Genomic DNA, 20,062 nt, shown 5'->3' on the forward strand with positions numbered 1-20,062 from the left:
AGGCCCTCAAGTGGACAGCTATGGTGAGCTAGGTAAAATTGAATTTTAGTGAGCTAATCATTCGTGGGGGCCTTATTCAGAAGACTGTAATGGATGAAGTTGGAAAATTCGTGTAGAACGTCGAACCAGTAGTCTGAATAATTTATGGCTACTCTAGTGGACCCCTTGTTTATAGGTAAAATGATAATGGGGTCACAACACAGCGCAGAAACTGCCCTCCGTTTGGCACGGCCTCAGCGCTCTTTAAGAATTTTTAAACACATGCCACGAATCTCAAAAACAGCATATAATTCTGGTCTAACTCGATCAGTTTGTCCTAACCAGAAATTTCACATTTGAATATAATTAAGTGCACTATTGCCATACTCATTCGCATGCCCCCCTCCCCAACCCTTCATACACCAAGCCTATTCATCGGACGCCTAAAGAAGCTAATAGTCCATTCATCATCTCTTCATACTTTCTTCTGGCTTCGATTCATAGATCACATTTTCTTTCCTAATATGGATCTAGGGCCAAGCACAATTGGAACAATCTCGATAGTGGGGCTGCGGTGGTTCAGTAGTAGAGCACTCATCTCTGGTGCGTAAGTTCCATAGTTCGATCCCGATTCGCGCCAAGCGTACTTTGTGCTGGATTTTCGCGGGGTTCTTTCGTTTCCTCCCACAGTCTTCATTCCATAATTTCGTTCCTCATCACAGTCTCCCTAACCCTAATACTGCAGGATTCACACTGACCGCGAAAGTCAGTAAAATTAAAATGTCAGGAAAATGGTCCAAAATATGCATAAAGTCTGATAAAACCTCTATATTTCACATAAGGATCGTTTTTTTCTCCCACAGAAGACATGAAAAATGTCTTTCAATTTAACGTCTCACGATTACGCCCTTTAGGCTAAGGGAGACGAATGATTAAGGTAAGTGAATGATTATAGAAGAATTGGTGGGATAATAATATGGGAGGAAAGGGGAGAACCTCGAGAAAACCCACGGACAGGAAAGTGTTGTCCATCACAAACCAACTTGGCCGGAGATCGAACCAGGAACCTTTCGCACCAGAGGTAAGCACTCTACTACTGAGCCACCGTGCGCCCCTTCAGAAGATAGGAAGAACACCTCAAGAAATCAAGAGAGATTCAAAAAGAAGAAAACAAAAGGGCTAAAACGAATTAGAAGTAAAGCAGTTTGAGAAGCGCTAAAAATAAAATTATCTTTAGAAATAAAGATGCGCCAAATAGTGTTAAATTTCAAACTTTGAAAGAAAAATAACTTAATAAAAAACTAAGATGCTACACAGAAAAATGTAAGTTAGGTTTGTTGATTGTAGATAAAGATACAGGATAAATTATAATACATGTTTGTTTATAAGTCTATTCAGAATGTGAAGATAATCAAGTTATCGTTAATGTATAATTATTGAAATGAAATGAAATCTCTCAGTTTAATGTCCCACGATTATTGCCCTTTAGACTAACGGAAACAATGATTAAGGGAAGTGAATGATAATGGGAGAATTAGTGGGAGGAAACGGGAGAACCTCGAGAAAACCCACGGATACAATGTTATCCACCACCCACAAACTTACTTAGTCGGGGATCGAACCAGGGACTCCACGTACCAGAGATAAGCGCTCTACCACTGAGCCCGGTGTATAATTATTGTTTGGGACTAGTGTTTTACATTTTATTGTATTCCAAAGACAGAGTGTTTGACTTAATAAGTATTTACAGTAAGAAAGTTACCTCATACTGTATTTCAAAAGGAGAGCGTTGGGCGGCCATGGGAATGGTCGAGCTTAATTTTTTTTCTTTTCTCTAAACCTAACCACAAGTGATAATGTTCGTAGTGTTATGGGTTAGGGAAAATTTACTTACATGAAAAGTCAGGGAAATCAGTACCAGAATTTCAGTGTGAACCTTTACTGCTATAGAAATGAAATTAACGATGTCCGTAGGTGTCACAGCTACGACTATGAATTTTCAAGGAACTTAAAAAGTTCGTTACTGAATTCTCTGTCTGTTATTTGCGATTTTTTCAATTTTAAGCCCTCCATTCCATAGAGCATCAAAAACTATCTGACAAGGAAAGGACATGAACCTGTCAACGGGTTTCCTAATAAAACCTAGCCCATTCGATAAACAAAGACATGTTCATGCACATAAAATTAGACAACGGAGTAAGTCCCTGGGGCCCATTAGCCCTGTTAGTATAAAGAAAATCGTAGACGCAGTGAAATAGCTATTACATCAACACTGTTCATTGGAAAGTCATGGTTTATAGTTAATTCTATTCAGCATGAAACAAGATTTCCAGAGGTGCTATGTATTGGGACCCATAATGTACTTGAACAGGGAAAATGGGGAGAATAGGTATGAGGGGAAAGCATGTATTAGTATAGAGGCTTTTCCCTCATATCTGTTCCGTCTATCAATACAAAACTTGGTACACACATTTCTTATCCCCTATAGTATTTTTCAAGATACATTTGGATTGTATGCTTTTATCCGGGACCACTTCAGAGGGGTCCGAAGTTGATGGGAGGATGTCGGGAAAATTTCCTTCAGAAATCCCTACCAATTTTCCCTGTTCAAGTACATTATGGGCTCCAATACATAGCACCTCTGGAAATACTGTTTCATGCTGGAGAGAATAAACTATAAACCATGACTTTCCCATGAACAGTGTTGATGTAATAGCTATTTCACTGCGAATCTACGATTTTTTTTTTTTTTTTTTTTTAACGGGGTTAATGAGCCCCAGGGACTTACTCCATTGTCAATTGCACCTAATTTTTTGTGCATGAAGATATCTTTCTTATGTTTATCGAATGAACTAGGTTTGATTAGGAAGTCCCGTTGACAGGTTCATGTCCTTTCTTTGTGAGAAAGTGATTGAATTTTTCGCGTCATTGTTACCATTCCCGAGATATTGACCAAAGAATGTACAATTTCGGGAGATTTAAGGAGCCATATCTCGGGAACCATAAGTCAGAGATTATATTTTGCGAATTTTTGCGAGAAACAAAAGATGCGGATAAAAAGGTTTACTTTTACATGTAGGAACAATGAGAGTTATCCTTCCCGCTCCACCTCTCCATTCTTTTTAAGTTCGTTTGGCAGTGCTCTTGGAGCATTCTCAACTGGTCTATTCTCGGTTTGCAACTTTGCTCAGGATATTTTTGCGATGTTTGTACAATAAAAATTTGAAACTTCAATATGTTTATGTTTTAAGAGAAATAACAGCAAGCCAAACTAATTTTGTATGTCTCTTCATGTAGTTAAGGAGAGGAAGATGTTTCTCTCGGGGTGCTCTTTGAAGACTTGACAAGTAGACCCAATCGCAAGCAGCTTGTTGAACAGGTGTTATTTACTCCAACTGGTAGTATTGCCTACATTAAAATTAAAGAACTACTTTAAGGTTATAAACTTAAAATGTCATCATAATACTTAAAAGTATACTTACACGTATGGAATAGGTTTGACTTCTTCCCGCTCTATTTGATGAAGTAATGGGGTGAATATCCTCCAAGCTTCTGAAAGTTCATCAGACCGTACGAAATGCATCTGGGACCCACAAAATACATCCAAAAGTAGACGTTCATACGCATCAGGCATTTTTACACCCTAAAAAAATGCATGTACGTAATAATAATACTTATGTGTTTTATTTATTTATTTATTTATTTATTTTTTAAAACAGTAAAGCATGAATGTATGTCGTTGCAAAAGTTATAGTTGAAATGTTTTTAACCCCTTATATTCTTGTGAGACAAGAAATAAAAATAAATAAATACAGAAATGATAATAATAATAATTTCATTACTTGTGTGGATAATGAAGTCACTTCTAGATTGTACAATATATGAATAACTGCATTGAGTCGTGATACAGAAAATCTGTATTTAACGAGCACATGCAAATGTCTTCAAAGGTTAATATATGCAGCACTGTTACCAGACTTGGAATAATTGGGCTTTCCTTTTCAACATGACGGATCATCAATGTACTATATACTTTCACTTCAAAGACACTTGGACATTTCTGGGCACTGGGTTGGAAGAGAGTAAAGGATTGACGGATGACGTCCCTCGGCGAGCAGACTATCTGGGGAAAAGGAAGGAAGCGACCTGGGACCTATAAGTTAGATACTAACCCGGCATTTGCTTGGTGTGAATTGAGGAAAACCTCGCTCAGGATGGCTGACCTGAAAAAACTTTTTATACTTTTTCGACCGAGTGCCCCCCACCGGGAATCAAATCCAGGACCGCTCAGGGATTGGAAGAGAGTAAGATTTTGCCTGGGCCTGTAATGACGTAAGTCCCTGCGATTTATTGTAAAAAATAGTTGGAGGAAACCGAATATGCCAAGAAACTTGGGGATATCAATTGTTATAGTGGGTGTATATCACAGATTGTCAAACTTGCCTGAGTATATAAACTAGTTATGAACTCAATTGCCATAGTGCGTGATTTTTTTTTTAACTTATTGTAATGCTATTAACCAGATATGTAATATATATATATATATATATATATATATATATATATATATATATATATATAGTATAAGCACACTAATCATACAATCCCAAGTGGTATTAGTTCATTTATTTCTGACAGATCTATTTTCTACAATTTCCGAAGTCACGGGCATTATAAAGTCATAAAATATGCACATTAGTATCTTGGAATATAGCAAAGAAGTTACATCAAAGAAGGCGTGAAAATTTATTAGTATCTTTATCTTTTCTCAGCTGCTAGAGTGGATTTTTCTCTTTCCTTTAGATTTATCTGCGAGTTCTTGACCAGTCATATTTACACTTATTTTGTAGTAAAATCTATCTACGAATGGGCCAAATAGAGTACAACTGTCCTATCTTAAAGTCACTTGATTAATTATTTAAGGACAGTGTGATTCCAGTAATCTTCCCAACTTACCCTACTTTTAAAAAGCTGTCATCTAAAACTTCTACATTGATTGGGTGAATTTCTCAAGCTTCGACTCCTAACTCCTCCTTCACTGACAATACCGGAGAACTACTATGCTTAAGTTTCGAGTAGTCAAAATTACATATAAGGATCAGTCATTGTTAAAAGGGGATATATACCATTTAAATATGATGATGCATACCCCGTTTAGTCGTGACCGATTCATATATTGAGCACAGTGTCTACTATAGTTTATTTTCGAATCAGTTATTTTATAGAAGGGAGGGGGGAAGTCAGTGCAGTGAGAGCATTTGCTGTATCCAAGCAGAAGTTCCCGTTTTTCGCACGGGAAAAAATAAGGTTTAATAGGTATAAAAACAGAAATTTCGACATTTTAGAAACTAACCCTGCTTCCCCTATACAAGTGGAATTTTTGAAAGCGCTGAAACACCTGTTCAGTCAATTTCAATGAGGAGTTTAAAAGCAGAACTTCATCTTCCTAGTTTCAGAGATCCGTGCCATACTCTATTCTCGTATTTAAAGAATAATAATAATAATAATAATAATAATAATAATAATAATAATAATAATAATAATAATAATAATAATAATGATTTTGCCCAGTGCAGGGTACCTATCAAAAATAATAACTTATCCCGTACTTCTGTGGCAAAAGACGCTAGAAACATGAAAATTGGGCAGAATGCAACAGTAGTATACCCTGAGCATTGATAACAGAGTCACTTTTACTCTTGTATATAATATGTACAGATTAATGGTTTTATTTTTAAAACAAAACAAATGCTATTTTATAAAAGAAGCATTGTATTTTTTAACTCACTGTAAACATGAGTAACATATTGAGTATAATTAACATTGTCAAGAAATTTCTTAAAAGGAAGTGTTCAAATAGAATATCCTTCATAAGCAGAGTTTTGAGAAAATATGCTGTTAACTTCTAGATATAGATTTGTAACACTCGAAAGTAATTTCAATCAGAAATAATATTATATATATATATATATATATATATATATATATATATATATATATATATATATATATATATACTAGCCTTTGGCTAGCTGGGGGCTCCGCCCCAGGCCTCCGCGTTTGCTCGGCCTACGGCCTCGCATTTCTTAGGTATCAGCCTTTGCATTAAGAGTGAATGTTGTGCATCTGCTCTTTAATCACATTTCCTGAATTTGGCACAACTGGGGGCTTCGCCCCCTGATCCTCACGCTTACTCGGCCTACGGCTTCGCCTCTCTTAAATCCACAATTCTACCAAAATTTCAAGTTTTTTTCCTATTTCAGCTATTTAAAAGATAAGATTTTGTATCCTAAGAAAACGCCCATTTAAATAACATGGGGATTTCTTCACCTTTAGACCAATTAAAAACTAAAAATATTCACTTTTGGCAATTTTCCTGTCGGTTAGTTCCGGAAAGCTACAATCATGCCAAATTTAATCATTGTAGCCCTACAGCAAGTGCTCAATAATTTATGTCAGCTCATGTAGTTTTATATATAGTTAAGATATTATATATATATATATATATATATATATATATATATATATATATATATATAGGGTGGCCCATTTTAATCTTTCTCCGGAAATATCTCGAAAACGGTTGAACATAAATGAACCAAACAAAAACTCAAATAGGAAATACCATGCGGGAAATCGAATGGTGATGGTGCCCCCAGGGCCGCTCTTCAAGGGGGCTCGGGGCCCAACTTTAAAATTTTAAATGAAAACATGGGGCGAGTGATACCTCCTTCGATAGACCTTCATACACTAAACAGCATTGTGGCAAAAGATTGTTCATATGGGTCACCGTTTTCAAAATGGCCGCCAAGACATGGTGCCTGTATCAGATAAAACGTCCAGTACCACTAATATGAAAACGGTTGGAGATAAAAGAACAGGATAAAACTCGTATTTATCATTCCACGCCTCGAGAATAATCCAATGGAGAAAAAGATTATTAAGGTGTAAGTGACATAATGCTAAAGAGGAAATCTAATTCTTAGAAAGTTATCTTTCCGATCTCCCTCCGTAAGCGGGTGAAGCGGGAATGAATGGTAAAATCTCAAATGAGAACCCCACTTTTACTTGCAATAGATATGATTTGTCTGAAACATTTGGGTGTACAATTGACTGGTACTGTAATGAATCAATATTGTGCGGACGACTTTTGAGCAAAATTGTTTTATATTGTTTTAAAATTGCATTGTTCGACAAATTGGTTTCGCATTTCAGTTGACTCATTTCTGCACAAATCATTGCCTGCAATGAAAATGGAAGGTACCATTTAACAAGAATTTTACCTACTTTTTTCCATTACAGACATCTCTCTTTTATAAAAACACATTTCAGATAATTTTGTTGTGTAGATACAATTTGCAAAACTAGGGTTCTCATTTGCAATTTCACCGTTCCTTCCCGTCCCGCTTCACCCACTCACGGAGGACTTTGGAACGATGATTCTCTAGGAATTAGATTTCCTCCTTTGCATTATGGCACTTTTACTCTAATCATCATCTTCTCTGTTGCAATATTTTCGAGCCGTGGAATGATAAACACCCTCTGTGATTTCCTATAGGAGTTTTATTCTGTTCATCCGTTATTATCTTCAACCGTTTTCATATTAGTGGTACTGGACATTTTATCTGATACAGGCACCATGTCTTGGCGAACATTTTGAAAACGGTGACCCATATGAAAAATCTTTTGCCACAATGCTGTTTAGTGTATGAAGATCTATCGAAGGAGGTATCACTCGTCCCATGTTTCCATTAAACATTTTAAAAGTTGGGCCCTGGGCCCCCTTGAAGAGCGACCGTGGGGGGCACCGCGACATCACCATTCGATTTCCCCCATGGTATTTCCTATTTGAGTTTTTGTTCAGTTCATTTATGGTCAACCGTTTTCGAGATATTTTCGTGGAAAGATTAAAATGGGCCACCCTATATATATATATATATATATATATATATATATATATATGCAACCTAGAGTAATAGAAGTTGTAGGATGAATACGAATTTCCAGGATTTCAAAAGTAAATTAAAATTTGGAAAGGATGTGCAGCAGGGAGAAAAAAAGGGGAAAAAATAAAATAACTTCTTTCAATAGAATCAAAATTTAAAAGATTAGTTTAAATGAGAAATTGTTAGCCGTGTATTAAGCACACTGAAAATTAACAAGGTATGACGTACGAATGGTTACAATTTCAGACATGAGAGAAGCGAGCAGACCCCTTGGTTCGGTATACACAGCAGTAGTGCAAGAGAGTGGTTTAGGCAGCCCTCAGGTAGTGGAGCGTGCACAAGCAAACCAGAAATGTATGGACAAATGTCACTGGTCGCAATATAAATAGACGATCGGGTTCAAACGGAAACTATGGGTAGCCTACGGAAAAGTAGCTTCTCGTATCGTAAAATTAGTGCGTGCAAAGAGCATGCTGTCACAACAATGATGCGTATGTGAACAATAGACAGAAAGGAACCGACGGTCGGGAGAACCGTGCAATGTGGCCACACTACGAAATGATAGACATTTTGTCTAGACAGTGTCCTTCACAGTGTTAGCTCAACAGTGGAGCACGATAACTGATATGGAGATGTCTGCGTTGATGGTTCGAGGGTGTCTTCTGAACGCTACGCTAGCAACACGCAAGCTTTTACGTCGGGTTTCATTGAACCAAAATCACAAACGTCTCAGACTGCATGGCTGCAAGCACACTGTCGCTGGAATGCTAAATGGGTGATGTCTTACTCGTTAACCTGTCCTACAATGATGACTGCATTTACGTTAGACGCTATCGTCGTGAGCGCAGTCTTTCAGTGTGCATTGCTAAGTATTATAGCGTCTGAACGATAGTTGGGTTAATGTGGGCTGCCACAAAGTACAAAATGCGGTTTCGGATGCTACGCATTGAGGGCACCCTCGTCAGTGACCATTACATGAGGAATGTCTACAGACAAAGATTCCTGTTGAGTTGGTGTGGGTCGCCACCGAGTACAAAATAGGGTTTCGAATGCTACGCATTGAGGGCCACCTCACCAGTGACCACCACATGAGGAAGTTCTACAGGCAAAGATTACACATTTTCCTTCAGACAACTCTACATTTCAATAGCACAATGTCCGGCCACACGATGAGTACTACTGCTTCCCTACCCTGTACACTCATCTGTAGTAAATAAAACGTGTGGAAAATGGTTGGTAGGCACTTTGTTTGTCAGGATCCTCCAGCAGATTCGCGATGTCTTGTGAATTCGCACACAAATTACGTGGAAGCAAATATCTCAGGAACATATCCAAGGCAAATTTCCTTCGATGCGTTTTTATATAGAGGCTCTAAGTCATCATGCAGATACTTTACGTCATACTGATTTATCAAGATTAGATATGTCAGACAGTTCAATAATTGTAATTATTTCTGTATAATCATTAACAAATCTATGTAACGATTTCATTTCATTCTCACATACCTTCCATGATGTTATTTTTACAATCAGCAGTGTAATGTTTAAATATTATTCACTCAAATTCTCAACACATGTTACCCCACATAGTTACATGTTATTGCACTCTCGTGGCTATGTGGATAGCGTATGCATCTTTGGCATGGGAGCCCTTGGCTTCAATTCCGGGCAGGTGCTCATGTGGTTCGGATCCCACGTTGAGCTTCAGGTCCACGTCTCATACAGCCTAGTTGCTGAAAGGGACGCTAGATACATATCCAATACGTGCTGCTATTGTAAATTCTTTTTGAATGGAAAAGGAGTCGCTAGTTTACTGTTGTACGTTTTTTCATACCAAAGATCTTTTATTCACTAAAATTAATATATAGAGAATAATGTGTCTGCCATCACATTTTTGCATAGAAATGAGTCCAGACATAATCACATACGAAGCCATTTCTTCGATTTTGGCTCTAGGAAAATTGAGAGAGGGATCAAAATTTATGTAAGAATTATACAGTAAGCCATAAGTCCTTAGAGGTAAGCTACCCAATCCTTTTTCATATGGTGCAGGTTACATTTATTTTAGATCTTTGAATTCTCTTGCAGTAACTTTATTCTTATGTGAGTCGGCCTGAGAATCGATAGGAGCAATACCGAAGGCATTGTTCGTCGTTATATATTTCACACATTTTTTTACTTTCAAAGATTTTACATAAACATTATTTTCTCCATGCGAACTACGGACACTTAATAATAATAATAATAATAATAATAATAATAATAATAATAATAATAATAATAATAATAATAATAATAATATAGACGAAAGTACATAATTTTCTAACGAAAAATAATGTTTAGGCTGGTTTAGCTTTCGACGTAAGAACATCTGTAAGAGCGGCTCAGATGAAAATGAGTTTCCAAAGAAAAGATCATATTCTTCTCCCTATGACCTTTTGGCTCTGTTTAAATTTCTGTTCACAAAAAAGAATCTCATCTGGGCCCTTTGTTCAAATAAATGTTTTAAATAAATATTACCTATTATTTTATGCACATTATGAAAACACTAGTGCATCAACCTTCCGTTCCATTGTGAGTTTCTTAAACGGAGCACCAAGAATCACCTATCTCCTCCGCAATGTCCCTATACGATAAGATAAGACTGACAAAGGAAGCTGCGCTCAGCCTATCTTAGCCAATCCGCGTTTAGAGTGAAAAACTCGGGTTTGAAAGTTACCTTATGGGGAGATCTATATTAATCTTGCATGAGAAAATTCTCGCGCCTAGAAATTTCATTAAGACGGAAATATACGTCAAACATAAGTACAAATGAAATTAATATGTTGACAAATTTCTTGTCAAATACAAAGAATAAAGGCTATATTAACAAAGGAAACACATTTCTAAAAGTACAAAACAATACACTCGATAACAAAGATTATTCGGGAAAGATTAAGCTATATCTATCTATCTATATATATCTATCTATATCTATCTATCTATATATATATATATATATATATATATATATATTCCTTAAACGAAATCATGCCAGCTTAGAAGTTTTGATTCCAAAGACTCGAGAGAGAACAAAAGGGAGAAATCATTCCCTTACACACTACTATCAATACTTTTGGTTGGTGGTATCAATAATGTTGGTCGATATCGTAAGGTTCTGTCTCGTACCATATTGGCTTGGGTGAAGAAGTTTGAAGAGACAGCTAGTATGTTGGATGTGAAACAAGGAGCGCCAAGAACAGTGCGAACTCCTTAGAACGTGGAGGGACGAACATTAAAGTTTCGTCTTAAAAAAAAAAAGTTGCACTTCTAGCACAGACAGTTTCGTAATAACCACGAACTGAGGCAACGCTATGTTCTGTGCTCCATTATGACTAACGTGGCGTTCTTTTCTCTTTCGGTTTCCATCTCACCAACCAATATAAGTTATAACGCCTGCGTAATATTCAAGTTTGAAATGTGTCAGTCGGCTCGACGCCACCCTATAGAAGAGAGAGCGATTAATCTTCCTGCGTTAAACAGTGCAGTGCGCTGTCTGCGAAAAGACTTACAAAACTATGCTGCTTTGAAGAAACAGTGACAGATGTAAAACTACTTTAGCATGTAAGAAAGGATTATGCCAGCTGTTTAGCACCTCTACTCAGATGACTGCTACGGGGTATCACCACATCACATCCCATCGAGACACGGGCATCCTAGGATGAAATTTCCTTAGAATGTGGGCAGAACGATGTGGTAGCGAATATGTATCTACATAACCCGATTTAACACTCTCTCAAAACCAACATGCTAGATTTCTCTGAACTATATGTACAAAACAAAGTCATGGACATTAGGTGCGACTGGAAATACATGTATTTCCCTTGCTGTGGAAACCACATGCCCTGTTCTACAGCGTTAAAGACTATGTACGAACTGTCAATGGTGATTATCTTCAACATCTATAAACTAGGTATAGACATTGTCACAAATTAAACTGTCAACAAAACTACTGGAAACACTAACAGCAGCAAACACGAACATTTTTTAGTTTTTAAATTTTTAATTATTTTTAATTGTAGTTTAAATTATGAACATCATTTACTTCAAGTTAAAAAAAAAGTGATTGAAGAAAGGTGAATGTCGAAAAAAAGTTAATAGTATATGTTAAAAGTATATGGTTAAATTCAAGTACATAGAGTACCTATTAGTAAGAAGAAAATTATCTGCCCATTGTAGAAAGGAGGCTCTACCTACAATTAATCAACTGGACGAAAACAAAATAAACGAAATTACTCAAGTTAAACGGGACACAATTATCTTTTCTTCCACATATATATATATATTTTTTTTTTTCAATTAGACTAGCGAAAAAAGTTATGCATCGAAAATTGAAACTGCTGTACCTTCAAACAATATTTGCAGCTGTGACAAAATGAATAAAGATCAAAACCGCACTAAAAATAACTAGATAACTTATAAAAAGTGTTCTTTTATCAAACTAATTCTGTGAGGAGTTAAATATTAATAGTTGTACACTAAATGGTAAGTCACAAACCTTGTATCTACTTCCGTAACTGAGATCCAGCTCAGTTTCTTCCATATCGAAGCTCATTCCGGGTGTTTTCGTCATCAGTTTCACATACACAGCTTCACCAGGTTGAACACGTATTACCAGCTCATTCCTCTTAGGTTGTCCATTAAAGATATCTCCTGGCACGTCTCTATACTGGATTCGAACTTCAGCCTTTCGTTCATTCAGTGCTTCAATATACAAGTAATTCAAAATCAATACATATCACAAAATGGGAAATTAATAGATTATTTAGAATTGATAACTAACTGTAGCAGACACAAAATATTTTGAACAGAATAGAATCAAAGCTGCCCATTAAAAAAAAGAAAGAAAGAAAGAAAAGAAAAAGGGTTGAGTTGAGTTGATTTTAGTTTAGCGTCCCGTTCAGCAGCGAGGCTATATGAGACGTGGACCTACTGATTAACGTGGAATCCGAACCACATGAGCTCCCGCCGGGAATCGAACCCGGGTCTCCCACGCCAAAGGCGCGTACGCTAACCGCTGAGCCACGAGGGAGCTCAAGAAAAGAAAAAGGGAATGCTGCAGGCAGCGCAAAGTGCTTGTTCGCATTACATAGTTCTTCATACGTATTTATTAAAATGCTTATTTATTTTAGTTTCCTTGTAGAGTTATTATTATTATTATTATTATTATTATTATTATTATTATTATTATTATTATTATTACATTTACCTGTATTATCATCCCCATGTAGAACTGTAAGTAACCGAATGAGTTCGTGTTTTGGAAACCACTGTGAGTTAATATCAAAATACCCTGCTCATCAACACAAAGAAGAGCAAGTCTTTTTGTTTTGAACATAACTATTATAGACTTGTTGAAAAGGGAAATGGTTATCCTCTCTTTAAATAACATATGCTATAAAATTTGGAGCTGAAGTCAACGAACTAATCTTTCTAGCCTATTTCAAGATTCAGAATCAAAGTTTTTAAGGTAAGCACACAGGATGATTTTGAACACATGATCATATGAAAGAAAACCACACAGATAGCAAACTGTCAAAAGTTGGTTATAAACAAAAGTGCAAAAGAAAATACGCCAATTGACCAGTCCAATTGATTTATCTGGTTCATTTGTCCTTTTCTTTCGAAAAGGGCCAGTTTCGGAACCATAAATCCATAATTTCTGAAACTGTTCTTTAACTGCAGTAACCAAAGTAGAATTCACTGCATTATTAATGAGCGTAGGTAAATGTTATTCGAAAGAAAATCGAGGCATTACTCGCGTAGCTTTGTATTTTATATTATATATATATATATATATATATATATATATATATATATATATATATATATATATATATATATATATATATACAGCTAATTGTTTGGAAATTCTTATCCTCATTCCTAGTACACCACATAGTGTATATCATGCAGTAGTGCTTCTACTAATGGTTAATGAGGTAACATATTGACCTGACGAGATTCAACTTTACGAATAAATTTAGTCGAAATATATTTGTACTAATGGAAGAGTTAAAATTTGAGTAGTCCCTAAACACTACTCACTAAGAATAATGTGAAAGGTGTATATGAGCTTATCACAACAGCAAGTTATGTTCGTTTCAGTCTCAGTTCGTACAAAGAAATATAGAAAACAAATGGTAAGCTTCAGTATCATTTATCCTTCAATAAAGTACACATACACAGAAATTACACCAGACTTCCACCAGTCAAAATCAGAATATATATACACACTTATACAGGTATCTTTGAAATACACAAACTACCGCTAAATTTTCTAGTTCATATGCTATTTTTGTTAAGAAAAATCGACAATCAGCATAATTTATTATTAGTTCTCATGTGCACTGGTTCGCTGTATAGTAGGAAACCTTATATTTACTGTAAATAATTTACATTTCAATATAATTTAGAATTTGAGGATATGCATGCACTTTTTCTGATAAAAAATACTTTTTGCAGTTTTATAGCTTTACAGAAAAAACTATATTTTAAAACAACTGCTATTATCTTACCTTTGCCACAACGAAGTACAAATGGAACACCATCCCAGCGTTCATTATTAATAAATAACACAGCTAAAGCAAACGTTGGAGTATTTGAATTTTCTGGAACAGTCGGATCATCAAGGTAGCCCTTTGTGGCATCTCCAGTTCCTTCCGGGTTGCCCACATATTGTCCTAACACAACATCTTCTAGTTTCAGAGGTTGTATACACTTCAGTACTTTAACCTAAACAGATATAAAATATACATATGTATTCATTCCATTATAATCCTCGAAAATAATTGTCAGAGTGTAAAACATGATTGTGTAAGTTCTCAATTTCAGCTTTTTTTTTTCTTTCTTGTATCAGCCACAAGATAAGTTTCCTACTAGAGTAAGTGTGGATTGGAACTCCGCTGAACTAGTTCCACGTCCTATAAAGTCTCGATGCTAACACGGGATGTTAATTTCAAACAAAGAATTGTCAGGATGCATTAATGAATGGTTACGTTCTCGATTCACAATCGGAAGATTCTGAAATCAAATCCCGCGGTCAGCAAACAATTTTCTTCGAGCGATCTTTCATCAGAATCACCATGTGAATGCTAGGATCGTACACTCACGAAATTAATGTGCTTTTTTCTAATGAGAACCTTGAGGTGGCAACATTTTACCTACAAAGCTTGGCAATGGTATAACACGTCTTAAACGATATGCAGATTTCATTTGGGTTTATTCATGAATAAATTAAAGAGAGATAACATGTATCTCATTGATTTATAAGTTCATCTACGAAATAACAAATTTTTGATCTCAAAGGGTAACGAGAAAACTGGGGTAGAAGTTCTACCAAAAGTGTAAAATTGAAATTGGCGCTAGCTTGCTTGTGATCTCGCAATGGCTATATAAGAGCTTCCGCAGCATAGTAGTTTAAGCGTAGGATTTGTAATTCACACATCTGTGTTCAAGTTAAGGCCGTGAAACTTTTATTTCTACAATCAAACTGATATCATTCTTAATTATTTTGTTTACTTGCTTGAATACAGGTTGTTGTTCGTAATGCAATAAAAAATGAAATGAAATATTTAGTTTTACGTCCCACGGTTATGCCGGTTAGGCTAAAGGAGACGGTGATGATGAGAAATAAATGAAATGGTGGAATGAAAAATGTGGGAGGAAACGGGATAACCCCGAGAAAATCCACGAACACGGTGTTTGTCCACCGCAAAGTCCACACGGCGCGAGCTGGGATCGAACCAGAGACCCCAAGTACCGGAGGTGAACGCTCTACCACTGAGCCACCGGGCCCCCATGGAATAAAAAGTGGGTATAAGCATGCACTTCATTATTACGCCAATTCAAAATTATTGTGCGAAAAATGTGAGGTAAAAGAACTATTCATAACAACAACTACCAAATATTCATCATGTGAATTATTCCATTCGCACACAACCATGTTGAAACAAATATACTAAACTGAGATTATAAGTTTCAAAAATCAGAATACACCGTGAATCAGGTTGTTCCAAGTTTTGTGAATGTTTTTGAAATAAATTTTAAAACAATGTTCGTTTGAAAGTTATTCAGAGGAGGTAATTATTGACTCTACACTTTCATCATGAATAAAATAAGTGGTTAGGTTGAAATTCTAGTTTACGGACTTCAAAAATAAGAATGTTTTTGGTGTGGGACAGAACCTACGACTTGTTCCAAAGAAATAGTGTCTATTTATGCCCTTTCTATTTATTGCATTAAGAGCAGCAACAAGCTGTATAAAACAAGTAAACAAAATTAATTAATTATAATCAGTTGAACTGTACAAATAAAGCAGGACGGCCTGGATTCAAACACAGATCTGTGAATTACAAATCCGATGCTCACCAAGGTGCTCATCAAAGCTGAAGCCAATTAATTCCGTGAGTGCACATTTAAATGTAGTCGATAACAGATTTCTTCTCACGTTTCATTGCTAACTGTTCAATGAAAACTAGCTTCACAGTTGCATCTGGAACTATCTTAATAAAAGCGTAATTCTACCAATACAGAAATATGGAAAAAGTTTTGGAACAAAGTTTGAAGCCCTACCCGTAGTTTAGCTTATGTGACTGAGCTAAACTCTGGAATAGTCCAATTCAGAATGATCAAGTGCGTCATTTGAATCCGAGAACTTCCGATTACAAGGCATGAACTGCTTACCTACGCCTATTTTTGAAAGCACTGATTGAAACTGTGCCCTGCCGTATATTTTGACTTCTTATATATTATTATCTATTTCATATATTGGGCTTTTAGACCACAAGAGAATCAAGTCACACTAAGTTGTGAGAAAAGTACACAAAGTCTGTACGACATACTTAATTACACGGTAAAGTTTACACTGTTTGAAAATCTTGTAAGAGTTATTTGGGATATCTGAACAGCTCTATAAGAAGCTTCAGATAAGAGTTCTTAAGGATGAAGTATGTCCAAAATCACCGAAAGTGGACTTTACTTTTTATGCACTAATCTCATATCAGCCACTTTTTTAAATAAAAAATCAAAAATTTTACACAAAGCATTATTTTTTATTTGATTTTAGTTTAGTGTCCCTTTTAGCAGCAAGGCTATATGAAACGTGGACCTACAGTTTAAAGTGGCATCAGAACTAAAGGTGCGTGTGCTAACTCTTTTGCCACGAGGAAGCTCGAAGAAACCATTGTAATTGCGAAATCTAAAATATAAAAATGGCCTCCCACAGTTCAACTCAGCAGTCAAATCTGCCACGAGGCTTATCTGTGCTTCATCTATTGTCTTGAGACGAGGTAGCAGTAAGCTGCATTCATCCTATAATCTATCTTCAAAACTATTACTATTTCCTGACAGCGAAGTTAAATTCAGACTTGTCACTCCTATAGAAACGCAATTAACCACAGACAAATCATATTTCCTTGTAGGATACAAGGACAAAGATCGTGTGAAAAAGCTTAGACAGTGAGGCTAATTATTCAGATTATTCAGACCGTAGATTATACTTACGAGGAAACCTTTTCTGGTGACATACGAAATGTGGAATGAGACTATGGTCAATCGGTTTATGTTAGTGAACACGAAAATCCATAGGCGGGAAAAACCCTCGATCGCAACCGTTCCGTACTTATGGGGGGAAGAGTATGAGCACTGCCAACACAACACGTTGTGGATAATGAGACGAAATATGGCGCGAGTTCGATGAAAATATGCATAGAAGCACAGTTAAATATATACTACAATGTGATATTACATTCGACAATACTCTGACAAATGAGCGCAGAAGCGTAGCTTATAACGACAGAAGAGGGGGGCGGATAACCGCAAGTAAAAATGGTCATATAATTGAGGAAAACGAAGAAGCAAGACGTCAGAGGAATTGTACAGTAATAATACATGCAGTGGCGTAGCAGCTGCCCCCGCAACCCCCGCAGTGCGGAGGGGCCCCGATGTATAGGGGCCCCGAAGTCTTGCAATGAATAAAGTTTTAAAGAAGTAGAACTTCCACCTTACTTGTGTCGGCTTTACAAGTGGGGCCCCTTCTCTATACTTTGCGGGGGGGGGCCGCAAAAGTGTGCTACGCCACTGATACATGGTCAAGAAATCACAAACTATACACAGCTTGTAGACGTCAACATACAGCAGAAATGGAAGAAAGAGAGCTATGGAGGGGATTGACCGTAGAGTCCGGGCCCTCTCTCCTCGTAACGTCCGATGTGTATAGACTGTTGTAGTAGTAAGAGTAGCACTTGGTCTCACTTTTTGCCACTGGGTCGCTGCCTCAGGACTCATAGTCCCTGGCCCAGGGTCAATGACCTAGGGATACTTAGGACCACCCCCTGTAGATTTTGGCAGGGGTACCTTGGCCCACCCCTAAATTTTGGCAGTGGTGCATAGGACCACACCCTTAAAATTTGGAAATTGCCAAATTTAAAAATAGGATGTGGTAGCGTAGGACCAGGGTATGTACCTCTAAGTTTTAGGGTCCATCTCATTCCCTTTCATGGGTAAAAAAATTGCCAAAAAATTAAATTCCGGAGGTTTTGACCTAACTTATCCCCTTTGATGAGGTCTTATTACCCTATATGGTTATATGGGCATGTACAGGGGTCCATTCCCTTTCGTAAGACATAGGTAAGTTGGTGCACACCTTTGAAAGTTTACGGGTTGGGCCAAGGTATCTCTGCAAAAATCTACAAGGGATGGTCCTAAGTACCCCTAAGTCATTGACCCTGGGCCAGGAACCATGGGTCCTGAGGCAGCGACCCAGTGGCCAAGAGTGAGACCAAGGGCTGCCCTTACTACCACAACAGTCTATACATATCGGACGTTACGAGGAGAGAGGGCCCGGACTCTACGGTCAATCCCCTCCATAGCTCTCTTTCTTACATTTCTGCTTTATGACGTCTACAAGCTGTCTATAGTTTGTGATTGATTACTTGACCATGTATTATTACTGTACAATTCCCCTGACGTCTCGCTTCTTCGTTTTCCTCAATTATATGAGCATTGTTACTTGCGCTTATCCGCCCCCTCCTCTGTCGTTATGTGCTACGCCTCTGCCCTCACTTGTCAGTCGAATGTAATGTCATATTGTAGTATATGTTTAGCTGTGCTTCTATGCATATTTTCATCGAACTCGCGCCATATTTCGTCTCATCTACAACGTGTTGTGTTGGCAGTGCTCATACTCTTCCCCCCATAAGTACGGAACGGTTGCGATCGAGGGTTTTTCCCGCCTTTGGATTTTCGTGTTCACTAACATAAATCGATTGACCATAGTCTCATTCCACATTTCGTGTGACACCACAAAATGTTTCCTCGTTACAAATATTGAGAAATCTATAGCGGGGTTTCTCGCAAAAGACAAACATATTGTCCCTTTTTCTTTATGAATTAATATGTTCATATTGTCAAATATTTTACTCACGTTACGCTGCAATTTGTACCTCAACCAAATTTTCTTTTCTGACAGTTAAAGCATAATTCGTATAAATAAATCTAAATGTTATGGATCTCTCAAGCCTTTATCAGCAGCCTCTGTTTTATATCTAGAGGTTATTAATACAAATCTTTTACAACACATGCTTTTTTTATATACCTTTTCATTCCGTATGTCATCAGGGTGTACGGAAGCTGGTTTCTCCATAGCGGCTAAACACAAAATCTGGAGTAAATGGTTTTGCATGACATCTCGAATAATACCAAATTCATTGAAGTAACCACCTCGCCCGTATGTACCAAATGGTTCCTTGAATGTTATATGAACAGAAGCTATACATTCACGATTCCATGCAGGACTGAAAATTCTGTTCCCGAATCTGTAACGATACAACAATGACTATTATTAATTTTCAATCTGAGAACAAAAAATAATTCAGTTCTTAACGAGGTTATTCAACGGACAATATGTTACCAAAGGCCAGTTGAATAAGTAAATGTATGAATGAAGATTCTTAAGACAGACTACTTATTTAGTAATATACAGAAACGAAGTCATAAGGAGAAATTAACCACTCCAAGAGAATGTTAAACTTATATTTTTGATGGAAGTTTTACCAAATAATTCAACAGTAAATCGACCCAGTTACACTTTCTAATGTC

General features: G+C 36.8%; 1 protein-coding gene across 3 annotated transcripts in view; it reads right to left on the minus strand.

Moving 5' to 3' along the window:
- Zw (glucose-6-phosphate 1-dehydrogenase Zw) overlaps positions 1–20,062 on the minus strand; it is a 305,974-nt gene that overhangs the window by 3,136 nt on the left and 282,776 nt on the right. For all 3 annotated transcript variants that reach the window (XM_081761950.1, XM_081761952.1, XM_081761951.1), the window contains 4 exons: positions 19,560–19,779; positions 14,482–14,698; positions 12,462–12,667; positions 3,462–3,622 (listed from right to left, as the gene is read on the minus strand). In XM_081761950.1, coding sequence (XP_081618076.1) covers positions 3,462–3,622; positions 12,462–12,667; positions 14,482–14,698; positions 19,560–19,779 — 804 coding nt within the window. The remainder of the gene's footprint in view (positions 1–3,461; positions 3,623–12,461; positions 12,668–14,481; positions 14,699–19,559; positions 19,780–20,062) is intronic.

This window comes from Thermobia domestica, chromosome 6, assembly GCF_964235325.1.
Source record: "Thermobia domestica chromosome 6, izTheDome1.hap1.1, whole genome shotgun sequence".
Classification (NCBI taxonomy): Eukaryota; Metazoa; Arthropoda; class Insecta; order Zygentoma; family Lepismatidae; genus Thermobia; species Thermobia domestica.